We start from the raw sequence: 17,884 nt of genomic DNA, 5'->3' as shown, positions 1-17,884 counted from the left end.
CCAGGAGCGGAGTCCCCACCATCCTAAATAGATGTATTGCTCCCATTTTGTACCTCAGCTGGGGTCTACTCCTATCTGTCATTTGAGTCAAATGTGTTGGCTTTATGCCCTCCTCCGACCAATAGCTTGTTTAGGGCAAGGACTGTCTTACTCTTCTTTGAGTCTCTCCGAGCTTGATGCATGCAAAGTAGAAAGTGAATAAACATTTATTAAATATAATGTAAGGAGGTCTCCAAAAGGGTGGGAGGGACGTGGGTTGTCTCCAACTAGACAGGACTCAAGCAGGCTGGACCTGCTCCCACTTAACACTTGTGCTCAGAACCCCTCACAGATTCCTCTCTTTTGCTCTGTAAAGCTCATGGTAACATGTTTACTAAGACCTTCCCTGCTCTGGACACACCTGACTCTCTGCCCCACTCCCAAGACAAATCCTGTGCCCCAGCAGTCAAACTGGTCCATTCACCACTCCCAGAGCGCACCTTGGGGCTCCCTGCCTCAGGCCCTTGCTCATGCCTTTCCCAATCTCTGCCACTGAAAACCCAGCTCACACGGCCTACTCCCTAAAGACTCACCTACTGTTGCCCTGAAGGCTGGGCTTTCTTCCTTTTCCAAGTCTCCAGGTGCTTCTCTCAGAGTTGTAGCCCACCTTGCATTATGGTCGTCCTCCCCTACTGCAGCATAAAACCCTGCCTTCCCCCGTGGCTATTACATTGCTAGGAAATGCTTTCTTTTGAAAGAGAGAGGGAGAAACACAAAGGTGTAGTTCAAGTCAGAGGTAGAATTAGGTTAAAGGTTGAGTTTAGGATTAGAATTAGAACTGGGTTAATTCTGGTTAATTCGAACTGGGTTAGTCGATTCCTAATCCCACCCACCAGGCGGCGCCCGCAGTCTCATTCCGGTCCAGACGCCTCCGGTTTTTGAAGTTTATTACCTGTCTAACAAGTTTCCTTCCTGCTCTACTGTCCCTTTAAGAAGGTGATCCAGGTGAGGCCCGGCTCCGCCCCCGGTGCCGGCCCCGCCCCCCGCCCCCGCCCGGCCCTCCCAGCTCGCCCAGTCCTCGCGACCTGACCCAGCCGTCTGGGCCGAGGTCCCAGGTCCCGGCCGGCGCCATGGAGCGGCGCTGGCCCCTGGGGCTCGGGCTGCTGCTGCTGCTCTGCGCCCCGCTGCCCCCCGGGGCGCGCGCCAAGGAAGGTACCGACCCCCGCCCCGCCCCCGCCCCCCTCCCCCAGGGGCCCGGCCGGCACCCTTTCCAGGAACCGGCATTCCTGCGGAGGCCCTCTCCGCGCGCGCCCCTCTCCAGCGCTCTTGTTTTGCCCTACCGCCAGGCGAGCGACTGGCCAGGGCAGTCTTTGGTCTTTGACCCCCAAACAACTGGTGGCCCTGGTCAGTCGCCCTGGTCAACAGTTTGCGCCTGGTGGTGGGGAGGGACCTACTGACCGCTGCGAGGAAGCGGCGTCCAGACCCCCGCCCCCTCCCCCCCACCCCAGCACTGGTGGGGATCCCTCATTCCCAGGCAGTCTCAGTCTCAGGTGCCCAACCCAAATATGCGGACCCTATGAAGTCAGGGGTGGGAAGTCCCCTTATGCCATCCTAAGCCTGAGGGGGCGCGGGGTGGGGGTGGGGGTGGGCAGAGGGACCTGCCACTGGGGAATGGATTCGAACTGGGGATGCAGGAGTTTCCAGGTGTAGAGATCAAATCTTAATGGTGAAGGCCTGTACACCCTCTCTGGACCTACTACCCCCATTTTCCCAGGCTCAAGAGCTACGCCTGGTACCGTCACTGCACACCCCCAACCACAGGCAGAGCAGGCCATTTGCCTGTAGGAAGGAGCCTCCCCACTGAGGAACCCCCTGTAAGGTTCCCTGACCACACCCTACCCACTCAGGACCCCCAGGGGCTGAGATCCTCTCTTGCCCACACACTCTTCCAATTCTGCAGCTGCTGAATTTCCCCCAGCCAGCACCAGCCACTGCTGAGTGAGAGGGTGCAGGTCTTACATGGGGCTGCGCTTCCCAACACTTCCTGCCTTGACTTTGGTCAAGGATCCAGCCCTCCAACCCTTGCCCGACTCTGCCTTCCTCCCTTCACACTCTGGAGGAAGACAGACTAATCCCTGAGCTCTTCACTCCTCCTTCCCCAGCTAAACCTCAGGAAGTCACAGCTGTTAGGAACAGGATGTTGAAGCCTTGGGGCTGGGGGCCCAGAATGAGGAATGTGGGTTGCACGTGTGGGTCCTCCTCCCCCAAAGGTGACCGACCTTTTCCTCACCACTTCAGTCACTCTGATGGACACGAGCACAGCACAGGGAGAGCTGGGCTGGCTGCTGGATCCCCCAGAGGATGGGGTAAGTGTCAAGGGAGGGGAAGGCTCAAAGCTGCAGGCCAGTGGGAAATGGGCGGAGAGGTGGGTGGAGGAACGGAGAAAAGAGCAGGAAAAACTGGAAGTGTCTCCTCAGGGAGGGGGAAGGGAGGTGAGTCAGAGCCTCCTGAATGGGACATTTGGGGGGGGGTTCAGGCTTCACCCCAGAAGAACGCTTCAATGCCTGGCTCCTCCCCTCCCTGCCCCAGAGAGAGAGAGGACTGGGAGGTGATGAGACCACAGTCCTCCAGGCAGAGGATGAACGGGACCAGGGATGCAATCATTGAGGGCTAAGAACCAAAACACCAGATGTATCTTCAATGCGAGGTCCATCTATTCCAATAGAGTTGCACAGACAGACTTCAGAGGGTCAAGGGTCAAGGAACCCCATAAAAGTGGATCCTAAATTGCATAGATGTATGGGGATATTCTTTTCTGGATAGGAAAGCCAAAGTTTTCTGCAAGTTCTTCAAACGGTGTTTGCCTCCCCAAAATTCAAAGCTGCCCTCCCACTAGAGGTCCCTGAGCGCTTGGCACCTTGTCCATTTTCCTCAGCCCAGGCACAGCATGCATTCCAGCTGTCTGAACCTGCTCCAAGTCCCTTCCCTCCACAGATATTCCTAAGACCTAGTGAGCAGAGAGACGTTCTTGTGAGTCCCAAAGCACACCTTTCCATCACTCAGCAGAGCTGGCCGCAGAACCCCAGGAGGCTGCCCTCGCTGTCTCAGCTTCCTGGAGTCTGGCCTCAGGGCCTCCTTCCCTCTGGTCCTGGACCCCTTTGGCCTTCCTATTCCTGTAGGAACGCAGCCTCTATTTCTGGTATTGGGGTCACCTGCTTTCTTTCCCTCTGGGTCCTAGGGTCCTGGCTCTACTCTTAGTTCTCCCACAGAGTGGCCTATAATTAGAATTAATAGACTAAACCATAATGTATCCTACAGGAGGGGCTGCTTGGAAAATCCTGGGTTAGGCCAGCCGTAATAGGCGCCTCATCTCATAAAGCAGCTAATCACTCCACAATGAGGGCTGCAGGTCCATTAGCTGGCTCCCACAGGCCTTCGCTGTGCCCCGGCCACCCCCACCCAAATAACTCTTCCCTAATTGGGCTGGAGTGGAAGCAAGGCCCCTTGTGCAGCTCAGGTCAAACAGCATATGTAATGCATATATGCACATATATATGCATATATATGCATTATATACATATATATTTGCACCATGAGGGCAAGAAGACGGGAGCAGTTACAGACTCCCAATGTCTGCCGTGTCCCCTCCCCTCATCTCACACACATGCACTCGGATTCAGGCTCACCAGAATGTACCCATGTAGCAGCCAGCAGCCCGAGTGATAAGTGAAAGGATCCTTGTTGCTGATCCTGGGCAGCTGGTTCTCCCCCATCTGTCACCGCTGGAACTGGGAAAGGCAAGTCACAGCTGGGAACATCTGCTCCTGCGGGCTCCAGCTGCAGCCATGACAATCTAGCTAATGAGCTGCACATTAACCGCCTACCACCCTTCCACCTGACCTCCACGCCATGCCTTCCCCTTGGGCTTCCTCATCACAGCTTCCTGCTAAGAACAGGCTCCGGATGCCTTCACTGCTGGACACCCCCTGCCCAATCTTTGAACTGCCTCACACAGCGCAAAATTATGTACCTCATATACTCCTGCCCCTGCCACACCCCACCCAATTCTCAGTTGAGGGTGCTTTCCCCTACTTTTTCCCAGAGCTGAGAGTAGCAATGAAAGCCCTTACAGAAGATGTTCTAAGGGTCTCAGACTCGTCTTTACGGCTCAGGGCAAGATCTCATGGGTTCGTGAGTTTGAGCCCCTTGTGGGCTGACAGCAGAGAGCCTGCTTGGGATTCTCTCTCTCCTCTCTTTCTCTACCCCTCCCCCACTCACATGCACTCCCTCTCTCAAAAATAAAGAAGTAAACTTTAAAAAAAAGTAATTTAAAAATAACAAGGAAGAAGAAGAATGTGAAGTTACATCTCCATTTCATACTTTACACCAAAAAATAAATTCTAAGGAGATTAAAATCTAAACCTAAAAACGAAATCCACAGAAATATGAGGAGAAAATACACAAGATCCTTATAAGTTTGGGATGAGAGAGCTTCCCAAGCAAAATACACAACCTAGAATTCATAAAGGGAGAGAAGATAGACGTTACTATGTAAAATTTTTAAATGTAGGCCAACATCAAAGATATCATTAGCAAATTAAGTGGCATGACAGGAAGAAAACATTTGAAACATATTTCAAGCAAACGATTAGCATCTATGATGTAAAAAAAAAAAAAGTTCATCCAGATGAACACTCAAAAGGTAACAGGCAAAGTTTACAAACACATAATTACATAAAAATACAGATAGCCAATGAACAAAATAGAAACGCACAGCCTCCTTCTCAAAAGAAATGTAAATTAAAATGGCAGGAAGCTGTGTTTTGTCCATAAGAGAGGCCAAAAGTAAAGAGATCTTCAATATCCAGTTTCTCAAAAAAAAAAATGAGCCCTCATGCATTGTTGGTGAAAGTATAAATTGATAAATCCTTTTTGGAGGCCAATTTGACAGTATCTTCTTACAAAGTTTATAATATTTACCTTTTAATACAGCACTTCTACAGAAATCTTATAGAAATCTACACATTTACTTAAAAAAAAACTAGAAGTTGGGGCGTCTGGGTGGCGCAGTCGGTTAAGCGTCCGACTTCAGCCAGGTCACGATCTCGCGGTCCGGGAGTTCGAGCCCCGCGTCGGGCTCTGGGCTGATGGCTCAGAGCCTGGAGCCTGTTTCCGATTCTGTGTCTCCCTCTCTCTCTGCCCCTCCCCCGTTCATGCTCTGTCTCTCTCTGTCCCAAAAATAAATAAATGTTGAAAAAAAAAATTAAAAAAAAAAAAAAACAAAAAAACTAGAAGCTACCTAAATGTCCAACAACAGGAGAATAATTAAATAAATTACAGTACATCCATACAATGGAATACTATTTTATGGATTGCTAAAAAGACTTAGGTAGATCTTTTTATACTCTCGTGAACATCTTTCAAAGACTTTTTATTTGTTAAAAACAAAAAGTAGGTTACAAAATAACAGGTTAAAAAATTATGTTAAAAACACAGAAAAACATTCAAACGTTTCTCTAGAGGCACTGAAAATGGTCTGGGGAGCTTCACTCCAAATTGTTAAGAATAACTTCCCATGAAGAGGTAGTCGGGTGGGAGGACTCTCACTTTATATTACATATGTTTATTCTTTGACTTTAAAAAAAAAAAAAAAACTCATTTATTTTGAAAGTGTGTGCATGTGGGGGGAAGGGGGGAAGGGCAGAGAGAAAGGGAGAGAATCCCAAGCAGGCTGGGCACAGTCAGCTCAGGGCCCCTCATGGGACTTCAATCCGTGAACCTTGAGATCATGACCTGAGCCGAAGTTGGATGCTTAACAGACTGAGCCACCCAGATGCCCCTTCTTTGACTTTAATAATTAGCCCTTAGAAATAAAATGATCAAGAACATAGGAGCACCTGGCTGGCTTAGTGGAGCATGTGACTCTTGACCTCAGGGTCATGAGTTCATGCCCCACACTGGGCAGGGAGCCTACTTAAAAAAAGAGAGAAAGAAAGAAAGAAAAAGAGCATAAACTCTGGAGCCTAGAGTGCCTGGGTGCACATCCCAGCTCTGCCTCCTAATGACTGAGTGCACAGGTCAAGTCACTTAACCTCGTTGTGACTCAGTGTCCATCATGGAAAGTGTTTATAACAGTGACTGGTGCATGGTAAGTCCTGTATTAGTGCTAGCCATTGTTATTACTAAGTTTAAAAATAAAATGCTTTTGGGGCTCCTGGGTGGCTCAGTTGGCTAAGTATCCCACTTCAGCTCAGGTCATGATCTCACGGTTCATGAGTTTGAGTCCCGCATCGGACTCTGTGCTGACAGCTCAGAGCCTGGAGCCTATTTCATATTGTCTCCATCTCTCTCTCTGCCCCTCCCCTGCTTGTGCACTATCTCTCTCAAATATAAATAAACATTTTTAAAAAATTGTAATAAATGAATAAAAATAAAATGCTTTTCATGTAAAAGCAGTTAACGGGGGTGGACTAGATGGTGTCTACGAGTCCAAGCAACCCCATCCATTGTTGATTTTGATAGTGACCATAACTGGAAGGAATATTGGAGAGGATGAGTTCCTTCCATACAGAAGAGATTTATGCTTGTTCGTGCCTTCCAAAAGCTTAGGGGCCTTAATGTTAAAGGTAGTATCCTCTTTTCTACACAAATAGGCAGAAAGGTTTTGTGAATGAGTTTCTGCCATAAAAGTCGGCCTTTGGGGCACTTGACAATCCTGACTGATGAGACAGGTAAAAAAGCGGTGCTCATACTTCTGCAGCTGAAGTGGGCTCACTGAAGAGATCGGGGCTGGCTGCAGATCGCATGGGGGTATTGTCTTGCCCATCCTGTATCCAAATAAATCCTGACTCTAAACATTTAGCTTCTTCTCCTGGAGCCCGGGGGGGGGGGGGGGGTGGAAAGAGAGCAGGACAAGCAGGTGAACTGGGGGAGCTCTGACACCAGCTTCCCCATCAACAGCTCTAGAAAACCAGAGTTTAGGGAGCAGGTGATGACTTGGATGGAGCCTAACTCGGAGTTTTCCTTCTCGCAGTGGAGTGAAGTGCAGCAGATACTGAATGGGACACCCCTCTACATGTACCAGGACTGCCCACTGCAAGATGGCGGGGACACTGACCACTGGCTGCGCTCCAACTGGATTTACCGGGGGGAGGAAGCTTCGCGTGTCCATGTGGAGCTGCAATTCACCGTGAGGGACTGTAAGAGCTTCCCCGGGGGAGCCAGGCCTCTGGGCTGCAAGGAGACCTTCAACCTCCTGTACATGGAGAGCGACCAGGACGTGGGCATTCAGCTCCGACGGCCCTTGTTCCAGAAGGTGCTTCTACCCCGCCCCACCTCCCACCCCTGCCACTTTGGTCCTAACACTGGTTCCTGCCCCCGCTCAGCTCAGGAAAAGAGACAGCGGCAGAAGAAAGAGAAAGAGGATCTAGGTGTCCAATAAGGACAAGAATGCGGGACTAGCAATCAGAAGAGGTGGATTTGAGTAGCGTAGAGGCCCCCTGACCTGCGGGACATACCTCCCAGGACCCCCCACCCCCACCCCCGGGATGCCTGCACAGACAGTACTGAACCCCGATACATACATTCCCGCGGTTAAGCTTTCACGTATAAATCAGGACGGAGCCAGAGACACAACACTGGCTCGTAATAAAATAAAACAATGATAACAGTACACTGTAATATAAGTTATCAGAGTATAGTCTCTTTCCCTCCCCCTCTGTCTCAAAATATTTCACGTGCTGTACTCACCCCTTTCCTCGTGGCGCTGGGAGATAACAAAACGCCTCTCCGGGAGACGGAGCGAGGAACGAAGCACCGCTGAGTCCTGTCGTCAGCGTGTGACGTGACGTGACGTGACGTGACGTGGCGTGACGTGACGTGACGTGACGCCGGCGCACCTGGCTACTATTGACCTTCTGACGCAAGGTCAGGAGGAGGAGCCTCTGCTCGCAGGCGTGGTTGACAGCCCTGCCGGCTTTGACAACTGCGAAGCTGAAGCCGCGAAAGCCGGACCGCGGATAAGGAGGAGCTGCTTTGCCTTTTCTGCCTCGTCCGGCCTTTGCGCTCTGCACTTAACCTCTGAGAGGTTTTCTTGTCTTAAAATAGTGGTGATAATAGTGCCGGCCTTATCTGTTTCGGCGGCTTTGCCTCCGTTGAGATAACGGCATTCCCTGGTGGAGGTATTTGGACTTTTGCTATCAGCACCCAGGCTGCCTGCGAGTGACACACCCCCGTGGGTCTACCTAGAGCTGTGTAGGGAGACACTTCTCTGCAGGCTCTCTCTCTAATACCATCCCTCTCTTTCCTACTCAAAAAGACATACTGGAATGCAAAAGCGTAAGAAGCATATTATTATAGGACGTGCTCGTTTTTTGTTTTTTGTTTTTTACCAAAGAGAAGATGTTGTGAAGTTTGTTATTAGTAATAAATGAATGATGACGCACTTCATAACTGATCACCTCATTGGCACAGACGCTGGGAACACCTTCGAATAGTGGAAATTATATGGGCTATAGCGTCTCACTGCCTGGTTACCAGTCCCATCATGTAGCTGTGTGATCTTGTCCAAGGTCTCTAGCCTCTCTTCGCCTTAGTTTCTTCATCTGTTAAGTGGGGATGGTAATCCATCCTACCTCGTAGGTTTATTGCAAGGACTGAACAGCATAACACACATAAGACGCTTAGCCAGTAGCTCATAAGTAATAAGCCCTTGGTTTACAGTTGTGTAAACTATATTTATTTATTTATTTATTTATTTATTTATTTATTGTATATTTTAATGTTCATTTATTTTGAGAAAGAGACACAGAGTATGAGTGGGGGAGGAGCAGAGCGAGAGGGAGACACAGAATCCAAAGAACACTCCAGGCTCTGAGCCGTCAGACCAGAGCCCTACATGGGGCTGGAACCCATAAATCGTGAGATCATGACCTGAGCCAAAGTAAAAGGCTTAAGTGACTGAGCCACCTGGGCACCCCTAAAGTATTTTTTTAATGTTTATTTATTTTTGAGAGAGAGAGTACAAACATGGGAGGAGCGGTGGGGTGGACAGAAGGTGCAAAGCAGGCTCTGCACTGACAGCAGAGAGCCCGATGTGGGGCTTGAACTCATGAACCATGAGATCACGACCCGAGCCAAAGTCGGACGCTGAACCACTGGGCCACCCAGGCGTCCCTGAACTATAAAGTATAGAGCAAACAACTGTTTTCTGTCCCGTGGGAGTGAAGCATGACTTTACCATCCCCTTCTCGCACACCTCTCCTTCCCAGGTGACCACTGTGGCTGCAGACCAGAGCTTCACCATCCGAGACCTCGCATCTGGCGCCGTGAAGCTGAACGTGGAGCGCTGCTCCTTGGGCCACCTGACCCGCCGAGGCCTCTACCTCGCTTTCCACAACCCAGGTGCCTGCGTGGCCCTGGTGTCTGTAAGGGTGTTCTACCAGCGCTGTCCTGAGGCCATGCAGGGCTTGGCCCGATTCCCCGACACCCTGCCCGGACCCGGCGGGTTGGTGGAAGTGGCAGGGACCTGCTTGCCCCATGCCCAGGCCAGCCCTGGTCCGGCGGGTGCACCGCGCATGCACTGCAGTCCGGAGGGTGAGTGGTTGGTGCCCGTGGGCCGATGCCACTGTGAGCCTGGCTACGAGGAAGGCAGCAGCGGTGAAGGATGCCTGGGTAAGGAGGCCGGAGGAGGTGGTGGGCACTTGCAGGGGCCACTCGGGGGAGGGCCTCCAGGTGCCGAGGGAGGGAAGGAGGTCCACGCTCCATCTCCGCGAAGTGTTGACTGTGTGGCTGAGCACCCCAGGAGACACATGCAGGGTGCTTCTGGTACAGAGGATTGGAGGCGGTGGCGAATGGGGATGATTCTGCCTGTAAACACATTGGCCAACCATGGCTCTGCTGCTTTCTCCCTCCAGCCTGCCCTAGCGGCTCCTACCGGGCAGACACAGATGCACCACATTGTCTCAAGTGTCCAGAGCACAGCACAGCCGAGCCCGAGGGGGCCACCGTCTGCACCTGTGAGAGCGGCCATTTCCGAGCCCTGGGGGAGGGCCCCCAAGTGGCGTGCACGCGTGAGTCCAAGGGGGAGGGCCTGGCCATCTGTGAGGAAGCGCAGGACTTTTGGTGAGCCCATGTTAAGGTCGAAGTTTTCCGGAACTTTTCAGAAATTGGGCACCATTTAAAGTGCCAGACGTTAGAGCTCCTCCCCCTCCCCCCACTTTCCTGGAAGAATGCAGAGCTGAGCTGGGTCTGAATCCAATCTCCCAGCAAGGCCTTCGGCGGTGGGAGGAGGCAGGGGCCAGCAGGCTAGATGAGAGCAAAGCTGGTTCCTCCTAATGGCCCCTCTTCTCCTTACAGGGCCCCCCTCAGTTCCCCGAAACCTGAGCTTCTCTGTTTTGGGGACTCAGCTCTCCCTGCGTTGGGAACCCCCAGCAGATATGGGGGGGCGCCAGGATGTGAGGTACAGTGTGGGGTGTTCTCAGTGTCGGGGAGCAGCAGTGGACGGGGGACCCTGCCAACCCTGCGGGGGAACTGTGCGCTTTTCCCCGGGAGCCAGCGGGCTCACGGCACCGGCCGTGCGTGTCAACGGCCTTGAACCCTACGCCAACTATACCTTTAACGTTGAGGCCCAGAATGGAGTGTCGGGGTTTGGCCCATCCACGCATGCCAGCACCTCACTGAGCATCAGCATGGGGCACGCAGGTGAGTGACCTGGGCAGGGGCCAGGACAGGACTGGAGGAAACCAGAAGGGCTCAGGACCACAGAGACAGATTGACGGGCAGAAAGCAATCAAAAATCGACTTAGGTTCTTTCTTCTTTCTTCCCAAACCCCCTGGAACCCTTTTGACTCACAGAGTCACTGTCAGGCTTGTCCCTGAGGCTGGTAAAGAAGGAGCCACGGCAGCTGGAACTGACCTGGGCTGGGTCCCGGCCCCGCAGTCCAGGGGGGAACTTGAGCTACGAGCTGCATGTGCTGAATCAGGTGAGGATGAGGCAGAGGGACAGTCCCTGGTGTCTGGGTGTCTGTTCTGGGGCACAACTCGCCATTCCTAGCCTGGGTGATGGGACGGAGGGAGAACTGGCCGAAGTGAATGGTGTGGCTTTCTCAGGACAAAGCCTGCAAACAGCCCTGCCCTGACCATTCCCCAAGCCACCCCTGTCCACATGATCGCAAGACTGCCATCGCCTCCACCAGGTCTCTCTCTGCACAGCCCAGTTTCCGTTGGTTCTCATCCACAGGACGAAGAAAGGCACCAGATGGTTCTAGAACCCAGGGTCTTGCTGACCGAACTGCAGCCAGACACCACGTACATTGTCAGAGTTCGAATGCTGACCCCTCTAGGGCCTGGCCCTTTCTCCCCTGACCATGAGTTCCGGACAAGCCCTCCAGGTGGGTGGGTTATCCTGTGTTCTGCCCCAAACACACATGCACCCGTCATCCCACTGAGGCTTCTCAAACACTGCTCCAATCAGTGACCTTTCCTCTTCCGCTATGCATGTGCATATGCACATACATGCACGTACACGTAGGAACTGCCTCAGCGGAGAGAGCCCCACATGGACTCCCACAAAGCCCCCTCCCCATAGTAATCTCAGACATTTTCTTGAGAGAGAGAGAGAGCACAAGCAGGGGAAGGGGCACAGAGAGAGAGAGAGAGAGAGAGAGAGAGAGAGAGAGAATCTTAAGCAGGCTCCACACTCAGCAAGGACCTGGGGCCTCAGTCCCACGACCCTGGGATCATGACTTGAGCTGAAATCAAGAGTCAGACACCGGGAGCACCTGGGTGGCTCAGGTGGTTAAGCGACTGACTCTTGGTTTCAGCTCAGGTCATGATCTCATGTTTTGTGAGTCTGAGCCCTACAGCGTGGAGTCTGCTTGGGGTTCTCTCTCTCCCTCTCTCTCTCTCTCTGCCCCTCCCCCACTCACTCTCTTTGTCTCTCTCAAAAATGAATAATACACTTGAAAAAAAGAGTGGGACACTAAACCAACTGAGCCACCCAGGCGCCCCTCCTCAGAACACCTTCTGCTGCTGGATACTGCCAGCCAGGATCCTGCCAAACCTCCTAGCCCCCCGGTTTCGTGCTTGTCACCAGGCAGCCCAAAGCTAGGGGCCCCGGGGTGAGGCCTCTCCGCATGCTCCCCCCCCCCCACTCCCCCATCTCCTCGCACAGGAGACACCCACCTCAGGCCCACTGAGGGACCTGCCCCTGGGTGTGCCCTTGTAGCCTTCATCATCCCTGTGGACTCTGAGCCCTCCAGCCCTCCTCACCCCCTGTGCCACAGTTTCCAGGGGCCTGACTGGAGGAGAGATTGTGGCCATCGTCTTTGGGCTGCTGCTGGGCGTAGCTCTGCTGCTGGGGATGCTCTTCTTCCGCTCAAGGTGCTGTTCCTGCCCCTTGCCGGCTGCCACCCGGGGCCCCAGAAGCCCTGGAATGCAGCCCCAACACCCCTCCCCTCCGCTAGTATGAAAGCTCCCTCCAGCATTCCCCCACCCCGTCCTGTGCCCCCAGCCCCTGTGGTTTGTGGGTAAAACCCAGCCAGAGCTCCCTGGGCCCCTGCGGCAGTCCCGGGACTCTAAAGCAATGCTCCCTCACCCCTGCAGGAAAGCTCAGCGGCGACACCAGCAGAGGCCCCGTGATCGCGTCACTGACGTGAACCGAGGTGAGCCCAGGGCACCTGTGTGTGGGGGGGGGGGGAGGTGTGGGCTTGGGAGGAGCCACTGGGATAGAACCAAAGAACCCATATTTGCCAAGCCAACTCTGGGAACACGAGTCGGGGCCGTGGTCTCTGGAGCTTTTCTGTTTTGCTACCTAATTAACTTTGGTTAATTAACTTTGTACTGATGGCCCCCCAGAGGCTCTGTGCAATTACCTGTTAGCTCTTGGTGCCACTGTTCCGACACCCTGGCTGGCCAGGTCTGCTGGCCGAGGCTTGGTGGGAAGGGGGTTGCTGGCAGGCTCCCTGAAGTCCTCCGAGGCATGTGGGGTTCCTACCGGTCACCTCATTAGGTGCCCCCACGAAAGGGGGAGGCAGTGGTCCCTCCGAGTAACAGGGTGAGGGCGAGGCTTGTCTGGGAATGTGAATGAGGTGTGAGTGATTGGAGGAGTATGGCTAGCAGGGGTGAGGAGGAAGGGCAAGAGATTTGAAGTGTGGTCAGCGAGCCATGGAAAGATTGGGTAACTCGAGGCTGTGAACAGCTTTCAGCCCCAGGTTCTGGCCTGCAGCTCTGGGACTCTGGGGGCGAGGACACAGAGCTTTGCGCGTAGACAGAGGAAGAACCTCATTGCTAAGGACGGAGACTCTCTCCCACTTTAGCCAAAACAGGACTCTTATGGGAACAAAAAAACTCCTGAGCCTTGAAGTTCGAGTTCCTGTGGTGAGCCCCCCGCCCCCCATTCTGCCTGCAGAGGACAAGCTGTGGCTTAAGCCGTATGTGGACCTCCAAGCATATGAGGACCCTGCCCAGGGAGCCCTGGACTTCACCCAGGAGCTTGATCCAGGCTGGCTGATTGTGGACACTGTCATAGGGGAAGGTGAGCCCCACAGGCCCCCTGTGTGTGGCAGCACAGAGCTGCGAGCCGGCTGGCCCGTCAGTTGACCCAAGAGCTCCTAGATGAGTTTCCTTTCTGCTCTACCCTGAATCTTCCTCGAATTGCTGTGGTCATGCTGTAACCCCTTTATCAGATGTCCTCAAGCAGCCCCTGCTTCCTACACAGTTTGCTTCGGTGGTTATGGAGTTTCTGATGAACAGCCTTAAACACATCATCTTTGTCAGCAGAGGGGTCGTCGTCCCCAGGCTCAGGCTTTTCTCAGATGGTTCCCAAACGCGGGAGAGCTTTGGAGCCTCCCTCGCCCCGCATTCCACCCCGCCAGGGGCCCAGTGTCCTTGGGCTGCCCTGATCCCTTGGGTCACTAGAGGAAACGGATCTGAGCAGAGAACAAAGCTCAGCAGTGTCCTTGCTGGCTGTGCAGCCAAGCCAGCTGTGCTGTGACCGGAGGAGCTCGCGCGAGAGGAGGCAATGGTTAGCCTCCCCAGTCACTGGTGCACTGGCCCTGGCCCACCCCGCCCTTTATAAACACAGCCCGGTGCCACTGCACGACATGCACTCACCTGGCATTTACCAAGCACCTACTGTTAGCTGAGAACTCTGCTCACCTGGGACACGGTGCCGAACAGGTTGTGTGGCTGCACCGCTCCTCCAGACTCCTGGCCACTTCCCTAGGAAGTACGGCCCAAGCCCCTGTCCCACAAAGGGCAAGCCACTTTTCTGATCCAGCGAAGAGAAGAACCAGAGTGCTAGAGGATACTGCTACCTGTCCCCCGAGGGGCATCGGGCCATGGCCTGTCTTCTTTCCACCCAGGAGAGTTTGGAGAAGTGTATCGAGGGACCCTGAGGATCCCCAGCCAGGACTGCAAGACTGTGGCCATTAAGACCTTGAAAGACACATCTCCAGATGGCCAGTGGTGGAACTTCCTTCGAGAGGCCACCATCATGGGCCAGTTCAGCCACCCACACATTTTGCACCTGGAAGGCGTCGTCACCAAGAGTAGGAGCAGTGGTCTCCAGGAGCATGGGGAGGGAAGAGGAGGAAGGGAGGGCATGAGAGCACCGGAAGCGTAGGGGAGATCTGCTGCCAAGGGCAGGAAGTCTGGTTCTGGGAGGAGATGGGTAGAGGCTGCCAGGCCGACTTGTGCTTTGTGTCTCAGGAAAGCCCATCATGATCATCACGGAGTTTATGGAGAACGGAGCCCTGGATGCCTTCCTGAGGGTGAGGAGGGTGGACAGCCAGCTGGGGAGGGGAATGCACCACGGATGCCTGGGTTTGGGCTCTGGTTTGGGAGGAGGAGACCCTGCCCGGTGCCTAACTGGCCCGCTCACCCTGCTGCAGGAGCAGGAAGACCAGCTGGTCCCTGGGCAGCTGGTGGCTATGCTGCAGGGCATCGCGTCAGGCATGAACTACCTCAGCGACCACAGTTATGTCCACCGGGACCTGGCCGCCAGGAACATCTTAGTGAGTCAGAACCTGTGCTGCAAGGTGTCTGACTTTGGCCTCACCCGCCTTCTGGACAACTTTGATGGCACTTACGAAACCCAGGTTAGAGCCCTGCGCTCGCTGCGTCTACGCTCGCATGCAACTGTGTGGCATACATACGGTCACACACGTATGAGTATGGGACGCGTGCTTTTGTGGACACAGTAATGACTCATCCCTTTGCACAGGTGCTTTCTCGCGCCCCTCCTTGCCCTGAAACACATCACCTTTCTGCCCTACATGCCCTGTTAGGGAGGAAAGATCCCCATCCGTTGGACAGCCCCTGAAGCCATTGCCCATCGCACCTTCACCACGGCCAGCGACGTGTGGAGCTTTGGGATTGTGATGTGGGAGGTTCTGAGTTTTGGGGACAAACCGTACGGGGAGATGAGCAATCAGGAGGTAAGCCTGGGGTAGTCCTCCCCATGTCACCCCTGACTGACTTCTCATCTCCCCAAACCTTCCCGTGGCCCCTTCCTGTAGACATCCTATTCTTTCTCCCTGACCCAGTCTTTCTGCACTCTTGCTCCTCTGTCCCCGTCGTCTTACTCCCTGTTCTCTTTCCTACTGGTCAGGGGGTGGGTAGAGGCTCTATCGCAGTGATCTTGTGTGCACAGAGGCTTCTCATGGGGCCCCTCCCTGCTCCCCTGCTGCAGGTAATGAAGAGCATTGAGGATGGGTACCGGCTGCCCCCTCCCGTGGACTGCCCTGCCCCTCTCTATGAACTCATGAAGAACTGCTGGGCCTATGACCGAGCCCGTCGGCCCTCCTTCCACCAGCTGAAGGCACATCTGGAGCAACTGCTTGCCAACCCCCACCCCCTGCGGACCATTGCCAACTTTGATCCCAGGTAACCACATTGGAGAGGGCAAGGGGATTCGGAGGGCAGATCTGGCAGAAGGAAAATGGGCGTTCAGCAACATTCACCGAGTGCTAGGCCTGTGGACCTGTGGACAGAGTGCGGCGTCTGCCCTCGGGGAGAAGACGCCGTCCCATCCTTGATAGGTCTGGGTTGGTAGGATAGAAAGCAAGCACAGAGATGGAAAGCACATATAAACAGTGCCTACGACCCGATAACTACTCCAGAGAGCTTGTTCACTTGGGTGGGGATTGGGGTGGGAGATAGAGCAACCGGCAAGTGCTAGACAGTGGGATGTGTGCATGTCATGGCCGAGGGAGGGGCAGCCTCGTGGGGTCTCCCAGAGCACATGGCCAGCCTGGGTTGGGGAGCTTAGGGCAGACCGGTTACAAATAGCGCAGGGTCCCAGCAGAGATGGTGGGGTCAGTGCAAGGGGGACCAGCTCTGCTGAGAAGTTTGGACTCTACCCTGAGCGCAGAGAACCATTGACCAGCTTGTAAGTCGGAGGGACATGGTCAGCATCGTGTTTTACCAGAAACATTGCCAGCATGTGGAGAATGAACTGGTGGCAGGAGTGAGGTGGGGGAGATGGGCACGGCTGGACTCTGAATGCTGGATCGGGTGAACCAGCCCTGGCATGCTGGCCTCCATATCACACCACCATATATAACCTTGTTTCTGGGAGAAAATATGCTCCAAGCTCCAGCTTTTGAAACTATCTTTTGGAGCAACAACTCCCTCATATACTGGAGACTGCGTGTGCTAATCTTTCTGGAATGTTGAATATTTTTCCCCCAGCAGATTTACTTTGCTAATGGTTTTGGCTCTGGCTGGCTTTAGCACAGCAACACTCATTGTCTTTGAGGGTGTCGGAGTGCAAGAATAACAGCCGAGGTGGAGGGGGCAAGCCGTGGCTGCTCCCAGAATTCAGGGGGCCGCCCCGAAAACGGCAGGACCATGCCTAGCTTCTAAAGCCTCCGCTCTCCTGCCGTCTGCTTCCTCTCAACTGCGGTGGTTGACGCTTGAGTCTTAACCAGCCACCAGTCAGTCACTCAGGACTGGCCACTCCTGTGGGAGATGGGCTGATGGCATGCTTCTGTTGGGGGCTTCCAGGGCTGTCACCTCCCCTGAGTCTATCAGTGCCACAGGACCGTCAGCCTGCCTGTGGCCGTGAGCACACCAGGACTTGGGCCAGGAAATGAGTTCGCAGACAATGGCCAGGCTAATCCACAAAGTCCAGATAATCTCTGTGCTCAGACACCCAACTTGAATGCTGGCTGCAGATGCTCAGAGGCTGAGCCCCGATCTCAGAAAAGCTGGGGCAGGAAGTTGCGGAGAGCCCCTGCACGTCCCGTGCAACCGAGGGACCCCTTGTCCCACAGGGTGACGCTCCGCCTTCCCAGCTTGAGTGGCTCCGATGGGATCCCCTATCGAAGCGTCCCTGAGTGGCTGGAATCCATACGAATGAAACGCTACATTCTGCACTTCCGCTCGGCTGGGCTGGACACCATGGAGTGTGTGTTGGAGCTGACGGCCGAGTGAGAACCCCGGGGGGAGAGGGGGCCCCAGGCAGGGAGGGCTGCATGGGGTTGAGCCCAGACTCACAGTCCCCTTTCGTCGCCCACAGGGACCTGGCACAGATGGGAATCACGCTGCCGGGACACCAGAAGCGCATCCTTTGCAGTATTCAGGGATTCAAGGACTGAGCCCCTCCTGCACCTACCCTGGCCTCAAAGAGCAAGGATGGGGCCATGGTCGCTCCCCATGGCCCTCCCCTCATCCTACAAGATGTAGGCCTTCGGTGCTGCTCCTGCCCACCCTTGCCTGAGGAACTCACCTCTGGACCCAGGAGCCTTTGTTTTAAAAAGGGAGGTGGGGGTAGAAGTGAAAAGGTAATTGGGGGAGGGACTTGGGGGAGGGTTTAATATATATACATATACATATATATTTTTGTAAATAAACAGGAACGGAGTTTTCACCTTTACCCCGGGTTTTTTTATCCCTGTATCTC

General features: G+C 54.1%; 2 protein-coding genes across 2 annotated transcripts in view; both read left to right on the top strand.

Moving 5' to 3' along the window:
• LOC115502040 (olfactory receptor 2F1-like) overlaps positions 1–17,884 on the top strand; it is a 342,928-nt gene that overhangs the window by 70,787 nt on the left and 254,257 nt on the right. The window lies entirely within an intron of this gene.
• EPHA1 (EPH receptor A1) lies at positions 1,078–17,855 on the top strand. The gene is made up of 18 exons (XM_030308642.2): positions 1,078–1,191; positions 2,278–2,345; positions 7,013–7,294; positions 9,249–9,651; positions 9,894–10,049; positions 10,336–10,680; positions 10,834–10,961; positions 11,219–11,369; positions 12,264–12,360; positions 12,583–12,641; positions 13,388–13,513; positions 14,343–14,528; positions 14,689–14,750; positions 14,871–15,077; positions 15,267–15,416; positions 15,671–15,864; positions 17,256–17,411; positions 17,501–17,855. The coding sequence occupies exons 1-18, from the start codon at positions 1,110–1,112 to the stop codon at positions 17,577–17,579; spliced, it is 2,931 nt and encodes a 976-aa protein (XP_030164502.1). The 5' UTR covers positions 1,078–1,109; the 3' UTR covers positions 17,580–17,855.

This window comes from Lynx canadensis, chromosome A2 (assembly GCF_007474595.2).
Source record: "Lynx canadensis isolate LIC74 chromosome A2, mLynCan4.pri.v2, whole genome shotgun sequence".
Classification (NCBI taxonomy): domain Eukaryota; kingdom Metazoa; phylum Chordata; class Mammalia; order Carnivora; family Felidae; genus Lynx; species Lynx canadensis.
This window is presented reverse-complemented; position numbering and strand designations above follow the sequence as displayed.